This window comes from Dermacentor albipictus, chromosome 6 (assembly GCF_038994185.2).
Source record: "Dermacentor albipictus isolate Rhodes 1998 colony chromosome 6, USDA_Dalb.pri_finalv2, whole genome shotgun sequence".
Lineage (NCBI taxonomy): Eukaryota > Metazoa > Arthropoda > Arachnida > Ixodida > Ixodidae > Dermacentor > Dermacentor albipictus.
The window spans coordinates 59,243,377-59,264,338 of record NC_091826.1 but is presented as its reverse complement, the minus strand read 5'-3'; the positions used below and the strand labels follow the sequence as shown (position 1 = coordinate 59,264,338).

At 44.5% G+C, this 20,962-nt stretch overlaps 1 protein-coding gene across 4 annotated transcripts in view; it reads left to right on the top strand.

Moving 5' to 3' along the window:
• Positions 1-605: 605 nt before the first annotated feature.
• The window catches only part of LOC139061091 (uncharacterized), a 44,001-nt gene continuing 23,644 nt past the window's right edge, over positions 606-20,962 (top strand). Inside the window, exons 1-4 of one of the 4 annotated variants that reach the window (XM_070540607.1) lie at positions 606-774; positions 942-1,158; positions 6,307-6,456; positions 15,259-18,296. In XM_070540607.1, the coding sequence (XP_070396708.1) occupies positions 18,209-18,296 (88 nt within the window). In that variant the 5' untranslated portion in view covers positions 606-774; positions 942-1,158; positions 6,307-6,456; positions 15,259-18,208. Of the gene's footprint in view, positions 775-941; positions 1,159-6,051; positions 6,070-6,236; positions 6,457-15,258; positions 18,297-20,962 lie in introns of those variants that run through there. The other 3 variants (XM_070540608.1, XM_070540609.1, XM_070540610.1) reach the window with 3 other exon arrangements.

The window sequence follows — 20,962 nt, the reverse complement described above, 5'->3', positions numbered from 1 at the left end:
TCCGGCGCAACTTCCTTTTCAGGCGGCGCGATTCAACAGGCGTGAAGCTGCTACTGTCGGAATCCATCTCAGTCACCGTGGAGTCATCTGCCGAATCTGGAAGCTCCACTTCGGTGACGGTCGTAGCAGAGAGGGCACCAACCGGCCGAGCAGCCGCTGGGTCAACTGCGTCGACGGGAAGCTGCACGGGACGTGTGCCCGCCATCCCGAAGGACGACGCGATCACTGTGTACACGCAATATTAAAAAGCTACAGAAAAAAAGAACAGCCGAAAGCACAGATGCTCTCTACCGTCACTTCGCGACTGGGAGAATCTCATGTTAAGCACATTGTCTTCATTATTAACACCAAATCGCGTTATTTTAATACTATAGCATCTTCGCCATAATTCCCAAGACCACTATTGAAAAAACGGAAACAGAAAATAATTTACATTTCTTGTCACTGAAATATTAATTGCACACATGAATAAATTACCAGAAAACAAAAAGTTCATATTATGTTCCGATGAGAACAATGGCCAAACCCCCCCTCGTGTGTACGTGACGAAATTTGAAGGAAGAAGAAGAAGAAGAAGCCGCAGCAGCTCTCGAGCACTGGCTCGTGCCAGCACGCGACGCGGTAACCGACGAGGACCCCGTTTCAGGAAGCAGGAAGCTCGGCTGTGCTCGGCTGTGCCGACTCGTGGATCGAACGGCTGTTGTCCATGGTTCCTGCTGGCCTCGACTGAGCGACCGTTTCGTTGACCTGCAGTGGTGTTTTGGCTGAGTATCGGTTGGTTTCAGGTGTCTCCAAAACCGTTTTTTAGTTCCTCGTTGATTGGTATTCCTTGCGTCAAACCGTCTTGAGCTGATGTCGACCAGTTCTCCTGCCCAGGCGCGATCCGCCTGGTCGGCATCTCTGCCACCTAATGAATTGCCCATGGATTTATTTTTTCGCAGTGGCGTCAGCACCGTTCCTGTGGCGCTTGTGCCTACCAGTGGAGGTTCCACCAGGATCATGAATCCACAGGCTGTCCAGAAGGCACTTAAGGGCACGTCCAACCTCTTCCAGACCATCACTGATATGCGAGCGTTCGGACGAGCGTTCCAGACCGTGCTAGCGTTCCAGACCTGTGCTGAAGACCTGTTGAAATGCATTTCATTCGCTTCTACCCGGGTGAGTGCTTTTATTCCGCCTCACCCTGCGTGCACCAAGGGTCTTTTACGGGGCAGACTCCCGATTAGGTACTACTGAAACCCTGGACAAGCTATCCGCAGCCGGCGTCATTGCTATCTACCGTTGCAATCGACTGGCAAATAACGAGAGGGTTCCGACAGAATCTGTTATTGCAACGTTTGTGGCCACATCATGTCCATCTGAAATAAACGTGTTGCCTCTTGTGTTCTGTGTAGAGCCGCTTGCGTCACGTCCAATCCAGTGGAGGAATTGTTGGAGATTCGGGCACAGCGCAGGAGGATGTGGGTCTAGCTCGCGTTGCCGCACCTGTTGGAGGGTCATTTTTCAAGTGAATGCTCTACTCAGACTCAAAAGTTCTGCCTCTGAGGGGAGAACAGCCAGCACACTATTCGAACTGCTCAGCTCGCGCTCAACAAATACAAATTCTTGAAATAATCAACCGCCGTTGCTGCTCCGGAAGAGATGCAATTTCGGTTATCAAAGACAGGGCCTTCGCATACTCTGGTGTTACAGCGCGCAACACTCAACTCATGGATCTTAATCTCTCAGAAGCAATTGACTCTTCGGTGGAAAAAGCAATGGGTAAAGCTATGGATAAATTGATATCCAGTCTCTCTGATTCCTTACCGCAAGTCATTTCCAGTCACATGATGCAAATAATGCAGACCACTAAGACAGCAACGCAGTGCCCAGTATCTAACGCCACACCTCCAATGCCTAGCAGCGAGGTAGAGACGCCTTCCATAGTTGTAGAACATTCCACAGACCCCACATCCCTAGTCCAACCACGCGAGGATGAGCCCTCTTATTCAGACACTGTTAGTGTCACAGATATGGAACTTGACACTCGAGCTCCAAAACGTATGGGTTCCCCAATTTCAAAAACTATGAAACCCAAATCAAAAAAGAGTCAACCAACTCCTGTGCTTACAGAAAGTATTCTAAAGGCGCGTTGCCGCTGCGGTGCGTTCAACACCATTGGACAGTTGAAAGTGCTGCAGTGGAACTGTCATTCTACATTTTCAACTTTAACAAATTTAACTTGCCTATCTATTCAATTCAATCCAGATATCTTACTTCTTCAAAAAACGTGGCTTTCACCAGAGAAAAGTTTTCATTTAAAAGGTTTTCGGTCTGTCCGATTAGATCGAGACTCACGAGGTGGAGGATTAATGATACTTGTTTCTAGTAAAATTTGTCACTAGGCGTCACTATCCCTATCCGCGTTATTCCTTTCACTATCCTTTTTTAAATTGTAAATGCTTATTTCCCCACCGCTTTGCAAAGTACACGTCAACTTGATAGGGGTGTGGCTGCCAGTAAAAAAGTTTTTTGTTTGTAGGGGATTTTAATTCGCATCACGTGTCGTGGGGGCTAAAAACAGATTTGTGTGGTAAGCGGCTTTGAGAGTGGACTATTGATAGTCATCTTTCATGTCAGAACACAGGGCAAGTAACGTTTGCTAGAGGACCCTTTCGTTCAGTGTTAAATTTGACATTTTGTAGCGCTGGCATCAAGGTTTTGTCGTGGGTAGTGGTTGACTCAACAAGCAACAGCGATCATCTTCCTGTGTCATTTCAAAATCAATTGTCCAATAACATATTTAGAATACCAGGCATGCACATTTGTGCACCATACAAAATTTAAGACTTTCTTGCGTTCTGCCGTTTCGAAACTTGCCAATTCCAATGATAAGGAAATCGCTTCAATCATTTGCTCAATGCTAGGGGACTCCCGGAAGCAAGCTGAATTTGTCATCCCTTCGGCTGAAGGCGCCGCTTGCCCTTGATGGAATAATGAGTGTATGCGGGACCATAGAAGAAGAAACGCCGCTTGGAAAATGCTTCTGCGTAATCAGTGCACGACAAATTGGAAAAATTATCAGTTTCACGCTGCTGTATATAAGCGTCCTGTTAATCGAGCCAAAGAGGAATACGACATTAGACATTGTGATTATCTATCTAATTAAAAACTAAGCGTGATTTATTTGCAATCCTTCGTGCTAGGAAGGTGCTACCAACGCCCTTAACATTAGACCCAATTGATTTGACCCCGCAGGAACTGAGGGCCTACGAAGAAGGGATAGCAGAAGGCTTAGAAAATCTATTGACGGCCAGGCTTCCGGCTATTCACTCTACATTAGATGCTTGGGATGGCTTCACGCCAGTATCCTTAGCTGAATTATTTGAGACTGCACTATGTTTACCGAATTCAGCCCCTGGTCCTGATGGTGTCACAAATGCAATGTTAAAACTATTGTTACAGAAATCGCCTATTGTTTTTTAAACCTGGTGAATTATTCAATTAAATATGCTTGGATTCCGTTGCACTGGAAGCTCGCGAAAGTAATATTGATACTTAAGAAATAAGAAGGAAGGTATCTATTGAAGAACATTAGGCCAATTGCTCTTACATCAAACGGAGTAACATTCATTGACAGGCTGCTTCGCCGTCGTATCATGCAATTTAATAATGATAATTTCATTTTTTGTCCCTGTCAGATTGGTTTCAGAGCCGGCTGCTCCATCTGGCATGCCCACGTCGACTTAGAAAGCCGAATAGAACTCTCTCGACGTCATAAATAATACGCTGCCTTAGTGACGCTTGATATCGCTAAAGCATAGGACACTGTGGCGCACACTGTATTGATGAATCGGTTAACTTCCTGTGGTGTACCCGGGTGTATAATAATAGCGTGCGTAAAGTCATTCTTAGGTGGAAGAGAATTCTATTGCGACGAAAGTGGCGTTTCTTCTTCAAAGCACAAACAAACGAGAGGCGTACCGCAAGGCTCAGTTCTTTCCCCGGTGCTTTTTAATATTCTCATGAGCCCACTACCTCGTCATCAAGAAAAAACTACTTATATTATGCAGACGATATTCCGTTTTTCGCATCTGCAAACGCCATCCACACGCTATACCAATGACTGCAAACTTACCTTTATGCTTTCGAGAGGTGGGTAGCTGTTACTCACTTCACAGTCAATGCCAGCAAATGTGCTGTTCTCGCTTTCCGATACGTGACGTAGTGCATATTTTGTTGTCTTACCACCTCCAAGACATACCACAGGTGGAATCTGCTAAATACCTCGGAATTATTTATAACGCCTCTCTCAACTGGTGCTCACACATAGATCATGTGACTGGGAAAGGTACCCGTGCAATTGGCATATTACGTAGGCTGAGCAGTCGTCGAATAGGATTGAGAAGAGATACACTCTTAATGATATATCGTATGTACGTTCGCCCTGTATTAGAATTTGGTTGCGTGCTCTTCTCTGGAGCTCCAGCCTACATGTGCCGTCCTCTAATCCTCTTAGAAAGATAAGCATTACGTCTGTGTTTAGGTCTTCCTAACTTTGTTGCATATTCTATTCCTTATCTAGAATCCCGTGTTCCTCCACTTTCGTGCAGGTACCGGCTTTTGAAGGTGCTGACGTTCTTAAGGATTTATGAATCACCGCTGTGTCATCACGAAACAATCTTTATTACACAACCTGCATTGTTTTTCGGTGTCATGTGGCCGCAACTACATATTCCGCAAATTATATTCGTGCGAAAATTCCTTGACTGTTTGGGCGTGCGCATATGCGATGTACTTCCTATTCCCGACAGAGTTGTTGCAACGGATATTATATTCGATGACATTTTTCCTAATAATGCAAAACTACTTCCACACCGTATTCTAGACGGTATATTACAAGATCATCTGAAAAACCTTCAAACAAACATTGTAATTGCTACAGGTGCTTCACAATGTGAAGAAAAGGCAGGTGCAGGAATATTTTCCCCGAATCTCGATTGGACATTTTCTCTTCGGTGTCAGATTTCATACCGATCTTTTTAGCCGAATTCATGGCCCTGGTGCTGGCATTACGCAAATTAGGACCATCAATTATGTCAGCCGTGATAGTCACTGATTCGTTATCATTGTGCTCATCCCTTACTACTTCTAGTGATTCTCGCGTGATGAGGACATTTCATTCATTGGTACCTGGTTACTTGAGAAGCGTGCGTTTGATTTGGGTGCCTGGCCATAAAGGACTAATCATAAACGAAATTGCAGACTCTCTAGCCGAGGCATCGATAAGTGGCCCGATTCTTCTTTGCTGCCCTTTGATTGCTTATGTTACTGCTACTAGATTTCGCAGGAGTGTCATACAGACAGTATCAGGTGCCGCAATTACTAACTCAGTGGATCACGGACATCTCCTACACCCTTGGAAGAGAGATTTTTGCCGAACACGGAAAATTGAAGTGTCCATCACGAATCTGCGCTGTCGTATACCTGCAGTGAACTTCGACCTCCACAAGTCTGGTGTGGTCCCCTCACCATTATGCTCATTCCGTGGCGAAGCGAAGACAATAGACCATTTCTTGTTTTCTTATAAGAAAAAGACTACTTAAAATCCCGCTTTGCTCTATTGCTCTAAGTTTGTCAGTGCCGGTGATCCTGCCTTTTGGAGCCTCCATTATTGAGTTCAGCCACAGAAATGGTCGCTCGGCAATCCAAAATTGCCTCATTGAAGCCAGTCGATTTCCGTGTTAGATTGGTCGTTCTCCCTCCCAACCACAGCTTTCTTTTATGTCTTGTCAAATATTATTTATTAATAATATTTTATACCTGGTTCTCTTCTGATTATTTCCTTTTTTCTCCGAACACAAAACGTTTACTTTTAAACTCCAACGTTCCAATTGTTAACTCCCTTGTTATTATTTTTATGCACCTAATTTACCCACCCAATTCTTGGCCAAGCCCCCACTGTGGGTATGTGCCACGGCCACTTAGGACAACAACAACAGCCGCAGCAGCTCGTCCGGAGGCGGCTCCGAGCCGTCGTGGTGGATTGCCGAGCGACAGCATTCATTGCGGCTTCTGTCACTTGGCCAGGTATTGGGTGATATCAGGCTTTACTAATCTTATTTGTTGAGCTCTCACCGATTCTAACGCCAGCTTCATCCTAGGCTGATGTCCATCAACTTCCCCGGTAGGGGTTTTTCCTCATGTGCGGTCTCTATTCCAACGGATGAATTAACTCTATATTTGCTCATCCGCAGTGGTGTCAGCAGCATCCCGGCGGCTTTGGTTCCTTCAAATTTAAGCTTGGTACGTCTGACCAACCCCCAGGTGATCCAGAAATCTCTGCATGCTGCTACCTCTTCATACCAGACCATCACGGAACTGAGGCCGTTTGGCCGCTGAGGTATCGTGTGTCGATCGCCAGACCAGTCCTGTGTTGCGGATCTGCTAAAGTGCTCATCATTCGCATCAATACCGGTGGGTGCCTTCATCCCTGCTCACCTCGGTTGCAATAAGGGAATAGTCAGAGGTGTGGATGCTGATCTTTCTCCCGCTGAAACACTAGAGAGATTGTCTGGGACTGGAGTAATTGCTGTTTACCGATGCAATCGAGTGGTAGGCAATAGGCGGGTCCCAAAAGAATCGGTGATCGCAACTTTTGCTGGAACTTCGTGCCCATCAGAACTAAAGGTGTGGCCCCTTGTGCCCTGAGTTGAACCCCTGGCGTCGCGTCCGATTCAATGCCCTAATTGCTGGCGATACGGCCATAGTATGGTATGATGTAAATCAAGGTAACCTTGTTGCGCATATGGGGAAGAACACGCTAAAAGTGGTTGTAGTGCCCAAGAACAGCGATAGTGTCTCTGTGATGGAAATCAACCAGCCAATTATTCAAACTGTTCTCTTAGGGCTCAAAAATTACAGGTGATTGAAATAATTGATCCACGACGCTGCTCAAGGATGAAGGCCATAAACATTGTGAAAGAAAGGGCACCTGCCTATGCGGGGAAACTAGGCAGACAATCTTACCACGGATCTGTCACTTACTGCAACCATAGACGCCGCTGTGGAAAAGGCAGTTACAAAAGCTATGGAAAGATTGGCAATTAGTCTTGGTGAATCTCACAAGCCGTTTCTATTCATTTATTTCATTTGATGAAACTACCTGTGCAGCTCCTGTAACAACGCAAACAGTATAAACAGGAATAATGATATTGGACTTTCAACTCCCTCTTCCACGGGCCCTACAACTTGTAATATGATTAATACAGATTTTGGAGATGACACAGGTGGAACAAAATGCTCGAGCATATAAAAGAACCATGTCTTCTATTAATGAAGACTCCTCCAACGGTCCCCACTCAAAAGTAACGAAATGGCAGTCTAGTGTTGTGCTAACGGAAAACATTCTGCAGAAGGCAGTTTCGACTGCGGCACTTTCCAAAAAAATAGGATCACGAAATGTCCTTCAGTGGAACAGCCGCTCTTTATATTTCGCTTCAGTAGATTCAACTTCTCTAACTTCTCAACTTAATCCTGATTTAAATATGTTACAAGAAACGTGGCTAAATCCTGAGAAATCTTTTCAAATAATATTCTACAGATCATTTCGATTAGACCGTCCTCCAAGAGATGGCGGATTAAATGCATTTATCTCATTATAAGTTCGCCATAATGCTAAAATTTCATTTCAACTTTCTACTCCAGAGTATGAAATCCTAGCGATAGAGCTGGTTCTCCCGGGATATTGTCCCTTTACCGTAGGTAATGCATATTTTCCATCTGGCGTACAGGACACTAGCACACTGGATAGTGTTATTAACTCTTGTGGACGTGACATTGTAATCACAGGCGATTTCAATTGTCACCATATCTCATTGTGTTTAAGAACAAATTTGTGCGGCACCCGATTGTTGAACTTGTCGTTGGACAATCGTCTAACGTGTGTAAACTTCGGATCTATTACGTTTGTGAGAGGCCGATCTTACTCTTCACTAGATCTTACATTCTGTGGCCCGACGTCCTGTAACATTTATGAGTGACCAGGTTCGAACTTTCATAAATTACAACATCTAAAAAAATGCTTACGAAATGTTCCTTCATCTCTTTCTGATGCGCCTACACAACAAAAAACCACGCTTATCTGTTCCGCTTTGGAAAGTTCTCAAAAAGAAGGCTCAATTTGCGATTATATTGAATAAAAGAAATTCTTACAGTCCTTGGTGAAATGAATAATGCACTCGAAACTACAGAAAGAGAAAAGCTGCTTGGAAAAAGGTATTGCATAACCAAAGAGCCATAAATTGGAGTGACTATAAATTTTTTCGAGCTGTCTTTAAACATACGATTTCTAAAGCCGAAGATGAATTCGACTGTAAGCATTTTGATTTCTCCTCTAACAATAAAAATAAGCATGCATTCTTCCGTTTTCTCCGTGGTAGAAAAGATCTTCCGCGTCAAACTAATATTGACTCTATACTCTTAACTAGCGATGAAATGAAACAATCACTAGAAGAAATCAAGAAGGGATTAGAAATTAGATTTTCTTTCTTGTCAAGTTGTTCCCGCTTACGAAGCGCATCAGATGATTTTACAGCAATCACCATATTAGAATTGGCTGAAATCACGGAGCGACTTCCTGATTCAACTCCCGGCGTGGATGGGGTAACATCTACTATGATCAGAATTTTATTTAAGGAAGCTTCTGATGACCTTTTAGCTATTTTAAATTACTTAATTCGGTTCTCATGGATTCCGTCTGCGTGAAAAATTGCTAAAATCATCCCTATTCTTAAATGTCATGGGGAAGGATATACAGCCGATAACATTAGGCCAATTGCTCTAAATTCAAGTTTGATTGAATTAATTGAAAGAATTCTATATGTTCGTATTATTAAATTTATACAGAACAAAGACTTGCTTAGCTACAGCCAAATTGGTTTCCGACCATCACGTTCAATTTGGCATGCTCACATGGACTTAGAAAGTGTAATAAAATTAGCACGGCGACAGAGGCAAATAGGTGCTCTTGTGACATTAGACATTTGCAAATGCTACGACTGCGTAGAAAACTTAATTTTGTTAGATATATTGCGAAATCTAGAAGATTCCAAATTATTTTTCAGACTGGATTAGTGAATTTTTAAATAGAAGAACACTTTACTGCCGTCTAAGAGGCGTTTCCTCGGGTATAAATAATTAATCACGAGGCGTTCCTTAAGGCGCTGTCATCATTTAATATTCTGATGTGTTCCATTCCTGTTCATCAAAATGTACAAACATGCGTATACGCGGACGACATTTCTTTCTTCGCATCAGAGAGTGATAATCACTCTCTATATTATTGACTACAGAACGACCTCAACGCCATAGAAATCTGCTTAAACAAAATACGCCTTTCACTCAGCATTAGAAAATGTTCGATGTTGGTTTTCCCTCTTAGCACTCTCGTTAACATATCGATATCCGAATGCCTCGAGACTATGCCTCAAGTGGAGTCGGTGAAATATTTAAGTGCAGTATACGATGGTTCCCTCAGCTGGTTCGGCCATATTGACCAGATAGTTAAAAAAGGAGTGAGAGCAGTTGGTATGCTACGATATCTGTGCAACAGTCAGTCCGAAATGCGGAGAGATCCACTTTTAATGATATCAAAAATGTATGTGCGGCCCATTTTAGAATTTGGATGTGTTTTATTTTCTAGTGCTCCAGCTTATAAATTACATCCCCTTGTTCTACTTTAGCGGGAAGCCCTTTGACTGTGTTGCGGAATACCGAAATGTGTTGCCAATAGTATACTTCACCAAGAAGTCAGGTTGTCCTCACTATTTTGTAGATTGGTTTACTGACGATGCAAACAGTCTTAAAATTGCATGAATCACACTATTACAAGATTGGATTACATATTTATTTCCCAGCCTGCACTTTTCTTCGGAGTATGCTGACATCGTTTTCAGACACCACAGGTGGTCTTCGTGCAAACATTGATCAATCCTTTAAATGTACGTCTCTGGAAGGTACCGACTTTTTGTGATGTGCGAGAGAACCTACAAATTATATATGATCACATCTACCCAAATAATACAAAACTTCACTCGTATATAAACGGCTTATTACAGGACGACTTATTGAGTTTATAAGTACGGTCATTTTGACAGACGCCTCACAATGTGCAGGAAAATCTGCAATTGGAGTTTTCTCTCCCGCTCTAGACTGGTCATTTGCAATCAGGATTCCGGACTTCTTTACCGTACTTTTGGCGGAACTTCTAGCTCTAGTTCTAGCCTTACGCAAACTAAGTTCGTCAATATCGGCGGTAGTAATAATAACAGATTCTTTATCCTTATGTTCCTCGCTCACAGCAAATGGTGTCACTGACCTTTTACGTACACTTCATTTTCTAGTGCCTGCCAACATCAATTTAATTAGATTGCTTTGTGTGCCTGGACATGAAGGATTAGTCATGAACGAAATAGCTGACAGTCTCGCGAGAGCAGCTCTCAGTGGCCCTGTATTACCATTACTTCCTACAATAGCTTACTTAACGACTACTAGATTCCGGAGATATTCAATAATTGAAGACATTTTGAACCAACTGCAGCTAATTTTTTTATAATATCGAAACCTCCTGTTCCCTTGGCCCAAAATTTCCTTTCACACCAGAAAAACTGTTGTCATGTTTACCCAATTACGTTGTAAAATAGCAAAACTAAACTTCTATCGTCACAGGGCTGGTCTGGTGCCCTCCCATCTGTGCCCAGTCTGTGGAGAAGATGAAACAGATCACTTTTTCATATTCGGCCGCCGTTTTAGTTCTTTAGGAAAAAATATTCTAGAATCAATATTCACAAAGCTTGGTTCACAAGTTGGCTTTACCAATTTTAGTATTTAATAAGGATCGCCTAATTTCATCCTAATCTTGGCCAATCACCCACAGTGTTTGTGCGCCATCGCGTAAGGAATACCATACCATACCATTGAGCCATTGTGGCCGTTGGAAAACCCTGGCGTCTGAAGGTGGTGATGACTGTCGAGCGTGTTGTTGCGCCAGGAAACCAGAGCCTCGGGTTCTCCTCACTTCTTGTAGGCAGGTGACGTGGCACCACCCTTGGCCTACAGTCGAGCCGCCGTCCAGGTGCAGCCAGTCCGTAAGCACAGGAGTGTGGAACAATCTCTCCTCGAGAGACCGTTCGCTGGGCGCGTCTGGGGAGCATTGTCACTATCCACTCGGCGGCCCGGGTACATGGTAGCGAGTAGGCACCATAGCCAATATCTACTGTTATCTGCGGTCGCTGCCGCTAAGGCAGCTTGTAGTATGTAGGTAGGTAGTTTGTGAGCGCCTGCTACAATGCTAGCCTGCTTGCTCCAGACGGCCACCTGTCCGCTTATGCACATGGTGGAGTCTAGTAGCCCCCATTCTCACTCTTCCTCTATCCACTTTCACTTCCCACTCCCTCTCTCTTGGCGATTCTTCGCGTGCTCCCGAATCATCATCATCACAATCATCATCATCATCAGCCTGGTTACGCCCAGTGCAGCGCAAAGGCCTCTCCCATGTTTCTCCAACAACACCGGTCATGTACAAATTGTGGCCATGCCGTCCCTGCAATCTACTTAATCTCATCTGCCCACCTAACTTTCTGCCGCCCCCTGCTACGCTTCCCTTCCCTTGGAATCCAGTCCGTAACCCTTAACGACCATCGGTTTTCTTCCCTCCTCATTACATGTCCTGCCCATGCCCATTTCTTTTTCTTGATTTCAACTAAGGTGTCATTACCTCGCGTTTGTTTCCTCACCCAATCTGCTCTTTTCTTATCCCTTAACGTTTCACCTATCATTCTTCTTTCCATAGCTCGTTGCGTCGTCCTCAATTTGAGCAGAACCCTTTTCGTAAGCCTCCAGGTTTCTGCCCCGTAGGTGAGTACTGGTTAGACACAGCTATTGTACACTTTCCTCTTGAGGGATAATGGCAACCTGCTGTTCATGATCTGAGAATGCCTGCCAAACGCACCTCAACCCATTCTTATTCTTCTGATTATTTCCGTCTCATGATCCGGTTCCGCAGTCACGACCTGCCCTAAGTAGATGTATTCCCTTACGACTTCCAGTGCCTCGCTGCCTATTGTAAATTGCTGTTCTCTTCCGAGACTGTTAAACATTACTTTAGTTTTCTGCAGATTAATTTTTAGACCCGCTCTTCTGCTTTGCCTCTCGAGGTCAGTGAGCATGCATTGCAGTTGGTCCCCTGAGTTACTACGCAAGGCAATATCGTCAGCGAATCGCAAGTTACATAGGTATTCTCCATTACCTTTTATCCCCATTTCTTCCCAATCCAATTCTCTGAATAATTTCTGTAAACACGCTGTGAATAGCATTGGAGAGATCGTATCTACCTGCCTGACGCCTTTCTTTATTGGAATATTGTTGCTTTCTTTATGGAGGACTACGGCGGCTCTGGAGCCGCTATAGATATCTTTTAGTATATTTACATACCGCTCGTCTACACCCTCATTCCGTAATGCCTCCATGACTGCTGAGGTTTCGACAGAATCAAACGCTTTCTCGTAATCAATGAAAGCTATATATAAGGGTTGGTTATATTCCGCACATTTATCTACAACCTGATTGATAGTGTGAATATGGTCTATTGTTGAGTAGCCTTTACGGAATCCTACCTAGTCCTTTGGTTGACAGACGTCTAAGGTGTTCCTGTTTCGATTTGCGATTACCTTAGTAAATACTTTGTAGGCAACAGACAGTAAACTGATCGGTCTATAATTTTTCAAGTCTTTGGCGTCCCCTTTCTTATGGATTAGGATTATGTTAGCGTTTTTCCAAGATTCCGGTATGCTCGACGTTATGAGGCATTGCGTATACAGGATGGCCAGTTTCTCTCGAACAATCTGCCCACCATGCTTCAACAAATCTGCTGTTATCTGATCCTCCCCAGCTGCCTTCCCCCTCTGCATATCTCCTAAGGCTTTCTTTACTTCTTCCGGCGTTACCTGTGGGATTTCGAACTCCTCTAGACTATTTTCTCTTTCATTATCGTCGCGGGTACCACTGGTACTGTATAAATCTCTATAGAACTCCTCAGCCACTTGAACTATCTCACCCATATTAGTAATGATATTGGCGGCTTTGTCTCTTAACGCATACGACTGATTCTTGCCAATTCCTAGTTTCTTCTTCACTGTTTTCAGGCTTCCTCCGTTCCTGAGAGCATGTTCAATTCTATCCATATTATACTTCCTTATGTCAGCTGTCTTACGCTTGTTGATTAACTTCGAAAGTTCTGCCAGTTCTATTCTAGCTTTAGGGTTTGAGTCTTTGATACACTGGCGTTTCTTGATCAGATGTTTCGTCTCCTGCGATAGTTTACTGGTATCCTGCCTAACGGAGTTACGACCGACTTCTATTCTACAATCCTTAATGATGCCCACAAGATTGTCGTTCATTGCTTCAACACTACGGTCCTCTTCATGAGTTAAAGCCGAATACCTGTTCTGTAGCTTGATCTGGAATTCCTCTATTTTCCCTCTTACGGCTAACTCATTGATCGGCTTCTTATTTACCAGTTTCTTCCGTTCCCTTCTCAGGTCTAGGCTACTTCGAGTTCTTACCATCCTGTGGTCACTGCAGCGCACCTTGCCGAGCACGTCCACATCTTGTATGATGGCAGGGTTATCGCAGAGTATGAAGTCTATTTCATTTCTAGTCTCGCCGTTCGGGCTCCTCCACGTCCACTTTCGGCTATCCCGCTTGCGGAAGAAGGTATTCATTATCCTCATATTATTCTGTTCCGCAAACTCTACTAATACCTCTCCCCTGATATTCCTATTGCCTATGCCATATTCCCCCACTGCCTTGTCTCCAGCCTGCTTCTTGCCTAGCTTGGCAATAAAGTCACCCATTAGTGTAGTGTATTTAGTTTTCACTCTACCCATCGCCGATTCCACGTCTTCATAGAAGCTTTCGACTTTCTGGTCATCATGACTGGATGTAGGGGCGTAGGCTTGTACAATCTTCATTTTGTACCTCTTATTAAGTTTCACAACAAGACCTGCCACGCTCTCGTTAATGCTATAGAGTTCCTGTATGTTACCAGTAATATTCTTAATAATCAGGAATCCGATGCCTAGTTCTATTGTCTCCGCTGAGCCCCGGTAGCACAGGACAAGCCCGCTTTTTAGCACTGTATATGCTTCTTTTGGCCTCCTAACTTCACTGAGCCTTATGATATCCCATTTACTGCCCTCTGACTCCTCCAATAGCACTGCTAGACTCGCCTCACTAGATAACCTTCTAGCGTTAAACGTTGCCAGGTTCATATTCCAATGGAGGCCTGTCCGGAGCCAGTGATTCTTAGCACCCTCTGGTGCATCGCAGGTCTGACCGCCGCCGTGGTCAGTTGCTTCACAGCTGCTGGGGAATGAGGGCGGGGGTTTGATTGGGTTGTTCATATAGGAGGTGCTCCCTCAAGGGTTGCTGAATTAGGCGTCATTTCCCTCTATATATCGCTATCATAATCAACAGGAGCAACGGAAGTAACTGAACATTTTACCATGAAGCACTCACTAGAAATACAGTGGGTACCCTTTTGGTAACCACCGTTCTTGTTAAATCACAAAGGATTCCTGGTGACACTTTCACCGATGCTTTGTTCGGCCCATGGTGGCATTTCCACCACCGAACGTGCTATGAGCGACCATCCTCGTCTCGACGCACAGCGGGAGGAATTGTTGCAGACGTTGCCAAGAGTTACGCAGTGGCCTGTAGGGCCTCCTGTCTAACTCATTCCGAGATTCGCTGAATGCCTCAAAATCAGTTCTGTTATGACCTGGGAAATCTGTAGAAGTGTTTTATTTTCCGCCTTCGAAACCAGTTTCATTCGCATTCCTGTTGTATGTTTTTCCTTCTTTCTGAAAGAAAGCCTTTTTTCAGTCGCTGCAACAAGGATAAGTGTGGAACGTCAGTGACGCTCGCTTGCATCCTCCATGATGGGAAGCACGTTTTTTTGATCATGGTACAACTGACCTACCAGTTCTGACATCGTAGTCCACAAAAAAACACGTAGGAATACAGTGACATGCAGGAAATATGGAATTCCTACTGCATCGATATTGAATTGTTATATACGCATCGCCAGTATTGGCACGATAGCACTTGCTTGTGAACTGTTGGATGACTATGGCTGTGAATTTTTAAAGACAATGCGGACAATGACCCCGCGTTAAGAACTACTGCTACAAATCGTGTTCCCACGTGCCCTTTGTGCAGGTGTTCACACTGGTAATGGCATTTTCTGAGCGCCATCACTCGACCAGAAACCGCGACGTAAGCGATTGTGCCCGGAGCAGCCAGTGTAATAGCAAGTGAGCGTGTTGACCCTAGCGGATATTAGCGTTCATCTTGCAAAGGTAAGTCAACTTTACCGTACAATCAGGCAAGGCTGTGCACACCGCCCCATAGTAAGAGAATTGTTGCGGCAGCCAGCAGTCATAGTTCTGTACAAATTGTATTTTCATACACTTGTTTCTTCCCATTCACCCCTTACCTTCATCTACCTCTTCTCCTCTTACGTTTTCTATTTTCGCCTTCCCACACAGTGCGGAGTAGCAATTCCGAAGCACGTGCGTCGTGCTTACCTTTCCGCCTTTCTAAAATTAACGTATTTTACTCTTTCATGTTGTCTGTCGCTCAAGTAGCTGCGTTATGTCGAAGCCATTTACACGTCACCGCAAGGTGTAGTCAGAGTCACCCCCGTATTCTGAAATGCATCTTAACGTGAAGTCCACGCTCGAATTGACTTGCATAACACCTGTCGTGAACGCACCAAAAGAAACGCAATGAGCATCTTGGGCGCGTTCGCACCAGGCGCGATTTGTATCAAGTCAAACATGACCTTCAAGTTAAGATGCAGTTATGAATACGGCGGTGAGTTGGGTAGTGGCAAATAAACATCCCAAACCATGCTATAAAGTCACGTGTGCGAACATCGCGTATGGCCGCGTTTCTTTTATTTGAAGATATTTTAGTCTTGTGCTAATCCAGACACATTGTACTCTCAGCGATAACACATAGCTCATGTGCTAGTGTCCGAATGCAGATGCGGAAGGACTGGTGGCAGAACATTTAGTGGAAAATCTTGCTGGCAGCTGACGAGACACTTAACATGAAGCTTCGAGGTGTAATTCAGCGACTGCTCCATTTGATGATATAAGGACTTGCTAAACTCATTCCGAGATTCGCTGAATGCCTCTAAATCAGTTGTGTTATGAGCTGGGAAATCTGTAGAAGTGTTTTATTTTCCGCCTTCGAAAGCAATTTCATTCGCATTCCTGTTGTATGACTTTCCTTCTTTCTGAAAGAAAGCCTTTTTTTGTGTCGCCGCAACAATGATAAGTTGTTATTTGCATTTCAATATTGTTGAGCACCACACCGTGTTCACGCCATGTTATTGTGTGTTTGTGCAATCAAGTTACAATGTCATACACTGTCTTGTCTTTTCTGGCATGTGGGCAGCGTCAAGTTATAAATAACAGCTCACTCTCAGCAACTTTTTCCAAGGCCACAGGTAAAATGAAACGAACTCAATTTCTCATAAAGGTATTCGTTTCTCCGGTTACAAAAAAGTGCTCTGATGTTCGAGTAGGCTATAATGCGGGCCACACGGCACCTGTCCACGCTGTCTACCGCCACGATGATTTGCGCCACTCAGCAGCCGGTGGTTCATCACTTACAAAAGGGAGTCTTACAAGAGTACGTACGTCAAATATTGGTGAGTGTTTAGTCACGCCTTCACGAGTGGCTACTTTTCATATTCTGCTTCCCATTCGCGTTTTCACTGCTTTATCTACACTCACATCCTTCTCACAGACACACAAAAGTTAAGCCCTCTTCTGTATATTAGCACGTCTCGCAGCATGCCAACCTGTTTGGCATGCATGTAGACGTGCATAGTCTTAACCGATGTTGCATTTGCGCTCCATTACTAAGGCTTTACAATTTAGCACGAAGAAAATTGGAACCTAGCATGCTTATGTCTGTAGAATAGCGTATTTGTGTACGTGAAGTGACAAGTGCTTGGTGTCTTTGTCAAACTTCTTTATTTCAAACGAGCCATTTGCGCATCAAACCTTTGCCCCTCTTTTCTGTCAGGCACGCATACACGTAAGTAAAGGGACTTTTATTTTGCATTGCGTTCAGGCCAAATGCGAGCTATCCGAGTGTTTGTTTACCCAACGTATTTTACATAAGGTTACCATATTTTAATTTCCGACTTGGAGGAAAAGGAATGAACGAATACGTCAGAGTGAAGTGCAACCGATGTTCGTCTCAACCAATGTTGCATTTGCGTTCAATTATTTAGGATTTACGATTTAGCATGAAGAAAATTGGAAGCTAGCATTTTTTGCCTGTAGAATAGTGCATATATGTACGTGAATTGACAAGTGTTTGGTGTCTTTGTCAAACTTCTTTATTTCAATCGAGCCATTTGCGCATCAAATCTTTGTCCCTGTTTTCTGTCAGCCGTGCATAAAGGCAGTAAGTAAGGCGATTTTTGTTTCACATTTCGCTCAGGCCTAACGCGAGCTGTTCGAGTGTTTGTTAACCTAACGTATTTTATATAAAATTGCCATACTTTAATTTTCGACTTGGAGCAAAGGGAATAAAAGAATAAGCCGTAGTGAAGTGCATCGGGGGAGTTTTCTGAGGAATACCTTTTATCAACGATTCATTATTCAGTGTTCCCCTTATTCGTGCGTGCTTGCTTACGTATACGGGCCCCTATATGTATGTACGTAGGCGTTTACGAGGGCGCACATGCTGCGTGAATGCAACGCAATTCAGTCGTGTTTTCCACGCGATACCTTATTTATTCTGGTGTGCATTATCGCCTCCGTGATAATAATATAACGTTTACCTACGGGGAATGCTAACATTCCAAATTACAACGGAGTTGTGCTCCTCGTGATTTGATTGTTGTCTGATACGACAAAGTTATACCTGAGGACCACTGAATCAAACCATGGTTTACTATAATATACCGAGACCACCCGAAAGCCGTTACATAAACTTCGGTCGATATGTGGAAAGCATTATAGGTCATCGCAGTGGTTCATGCTAAAGCTTTCGTCCCACGTGTCAATATGGTCTTATCCGGCTAATATTATGACTATACCGATTCTCGCTTCTAATCCGCATCTTTATCCAATCAGTCCCAGCGATGACCCCTTTGCCAACCTCTACTACGACAACGAAGTCTAGTCCTAAAAGCCAAAGTCCAAGTACAAGCACTCCAAGTACTACAACGAGTAAGCCTTATTCTCAGCCACATTTCGATTAGAAAATGCATAAATATGATAAAAGGAGCTGGGCGATGACGCTTCGTATTTTCTTGCGCTATGTGCACAAACACGGATACAGGAAACTAAGAACAAATTTCGCGCATCAATCGCTAATCAGCGTTTTCCTCTGTCTGCGTTTCCTTACATAGTGCAATAAGAAAATACGGAGGGGAAGTCTAGCAGGAGGAAACGAAAAAGGTTTTGAAAATTACGCGCGGCTCTGCTATCGCAAACACCAGCGACGAGCAGAGCTGGGGGGGGTTAAGGCTTCTAAAAAATCTGTTCCGTCTTCCTCTGTGGAGGGTATCGGTTGGGACGTCGCGCCATTTGAGGCACCCGCCGCAACAGAAGCGATTTGTTGTGACGCCATACGCGTCGTTGCCGTGTGCCAGACGCTGTACCGACGCGACGTGGCGGCAACCACCGCGCTTTAGCTCTGATGCATGCTAGCTTAGGCGCAGTGTACTACCTGACAGCTTCTTGAAATCTGCAGAAGCGAGCACGCGAGTCTTTATTAGAGAGTATTGACGTCACACCACATGTCTTCCCACCGCGCCGCTCCTTCACCCCACCACGCTCCACAAATCTTCGTCACGTCACTATGCTGCGCGATGCTATTTTTATACTCTACTTTCACTCTCTCTCAACTCTCTTTCACCCAGCTCGACGAAGCTGCGAACGTCAAGAGAAACCCAGCGAGGTTCGAACAGCTCCACTTTAAAGAACAGTACAATTCATCTCACGATCACTGCCGACGATAATACATAGCTTTAGAAGAGCGTTTGTCACCTTACGTACGTTGAACGTAAGCACCTTTGCGGGATGTTACAGTGCGCGTCCTTTCAAGTCTTTTAGTTTACCTTACGGAAAAACAAATGTAAAGAAAACGTTATTAACAAGTCACCGTCTGGCACCTCGTGCCAAACGTATCCAAGCCAAGACCATCCATTAGCAACCGTCCTGCTGTTGCTATGTGGACGCGTCTCCTTAGGCTTACGAGCGCCAGAATCGCCGAACGATCTCAGAAAATGCACGCGCTGTGCGCTCATAACAAACCATTCTGGTTAGTTTTGAGAAAGCAAAAGCTCACTACAATAGCTACTGGTGATCGACGCAAGTGAGAGCATAGCCATCCCGAGAATTCACGCTGAAACGGCAGCCATGGGTGCCGCCATGTTCGACAACGCTATTTCTTAGCGTGCGTAAACAATACGGATGTTTAACTCATCCTAAACGTAGGTTATCATTGCCCACGTAAACCGCAGAAACCCAATAACGTTCCGAGCTTGCGCAGTGACGACGACGCTATTTCTTTACGTACCTAAGGCTTTTACGTTCGGTTGCAAGCGCTAAACTAAAACTGTCCAATGCGATTAGCATACGAGCGTAGTGACACACCGTATTTCTGAAGTCACGTCTATTAACGTATATAGTGGTCATTCTGTGACTTCTGTTGCATCCGACATATGCCGAAATACGCCTGTATCGCCCTTAATTGCTCTAGCCCTCGTTTGCCAATTTCGCCCACGAGCATGGTGGCATGACGACGATTGTATTACGCTGACGCAAAGATGTCGATGAAATGATGAAAAGAAATAGCAATGATGTAAGGACGAAGGGGGTATGACATCGATGGCATTACGACAATGAGATGACGATTCCTAACTTTTGACAAATGTAATACAGCTTGGCGAAGGTGACATGAGGACAATGATATGGCGATGATTGCGTGACCACTAAGCTATGACGGCCTCCGGTTGGCGAGGTGGGAATGGAGAATATGGCACGACCACGACGGCGAGACGACGGTTTGAGGACGGATGCATGACGACGACTCTATGACTACAACTTAATGAAGGCGACGGCACAACTGCGACATGAGGACAAAGCGATGACGACGAGTGTGTGACGAAGCTTGTATGAAGACGATGGCGTGCCGACGAAAGCATGTTGACCGCGGAAGCGTGATAGCGAACTCCTCACGACGACGCAAGGACGGCGGCGGCATGCCTGTGGCGGCATATTCGCGATTTAATGACGACAGCACGAAAACTGTGGTATGCCATTCGGCTTGCCATCCAGCACGACCTGATAGTCTAGTGCTCACATTGTCCGGTCACATTGTAATTGCGCAATAACACGCCAGCAATCAGCCCGCACACTTCTAACTGAGTTCGATCTCGCAGATTGTGTGCCATGACCGCAAAAAATAAATAGCAAATCAGACATCACTTCATCTAATCGCAAACAGGGGACAAAGTATAGACGTTGTCTTTTGATTATTACTGATGTGAGTTCTTTCTCTTGACGCTGTTACTCCTCAGACGCTACCGTCAGCACCGAAAATGTTTTCCCCAGTTAGTTCCGCGACATTACATGCTGGCCGTCTGGCAACGTGAAACGGACTTCCACTCCTGATGACAGCATATTAAATCTAGCTTCAATGCAGCTTGCTTAAAACATTGGCCTCGAGGTACGTTTGCCATTTCTTTACGTGGGCACGAACGTAAATATTCGAATTATAATGTAAATTGTATAATGTTTTAATGTATAATGTAATGTCATCTTTTTCGAAACAGAAGATGGTACACCAGGCGAAACAAACAACCGCCCTAATATTTGACGCACTTTGT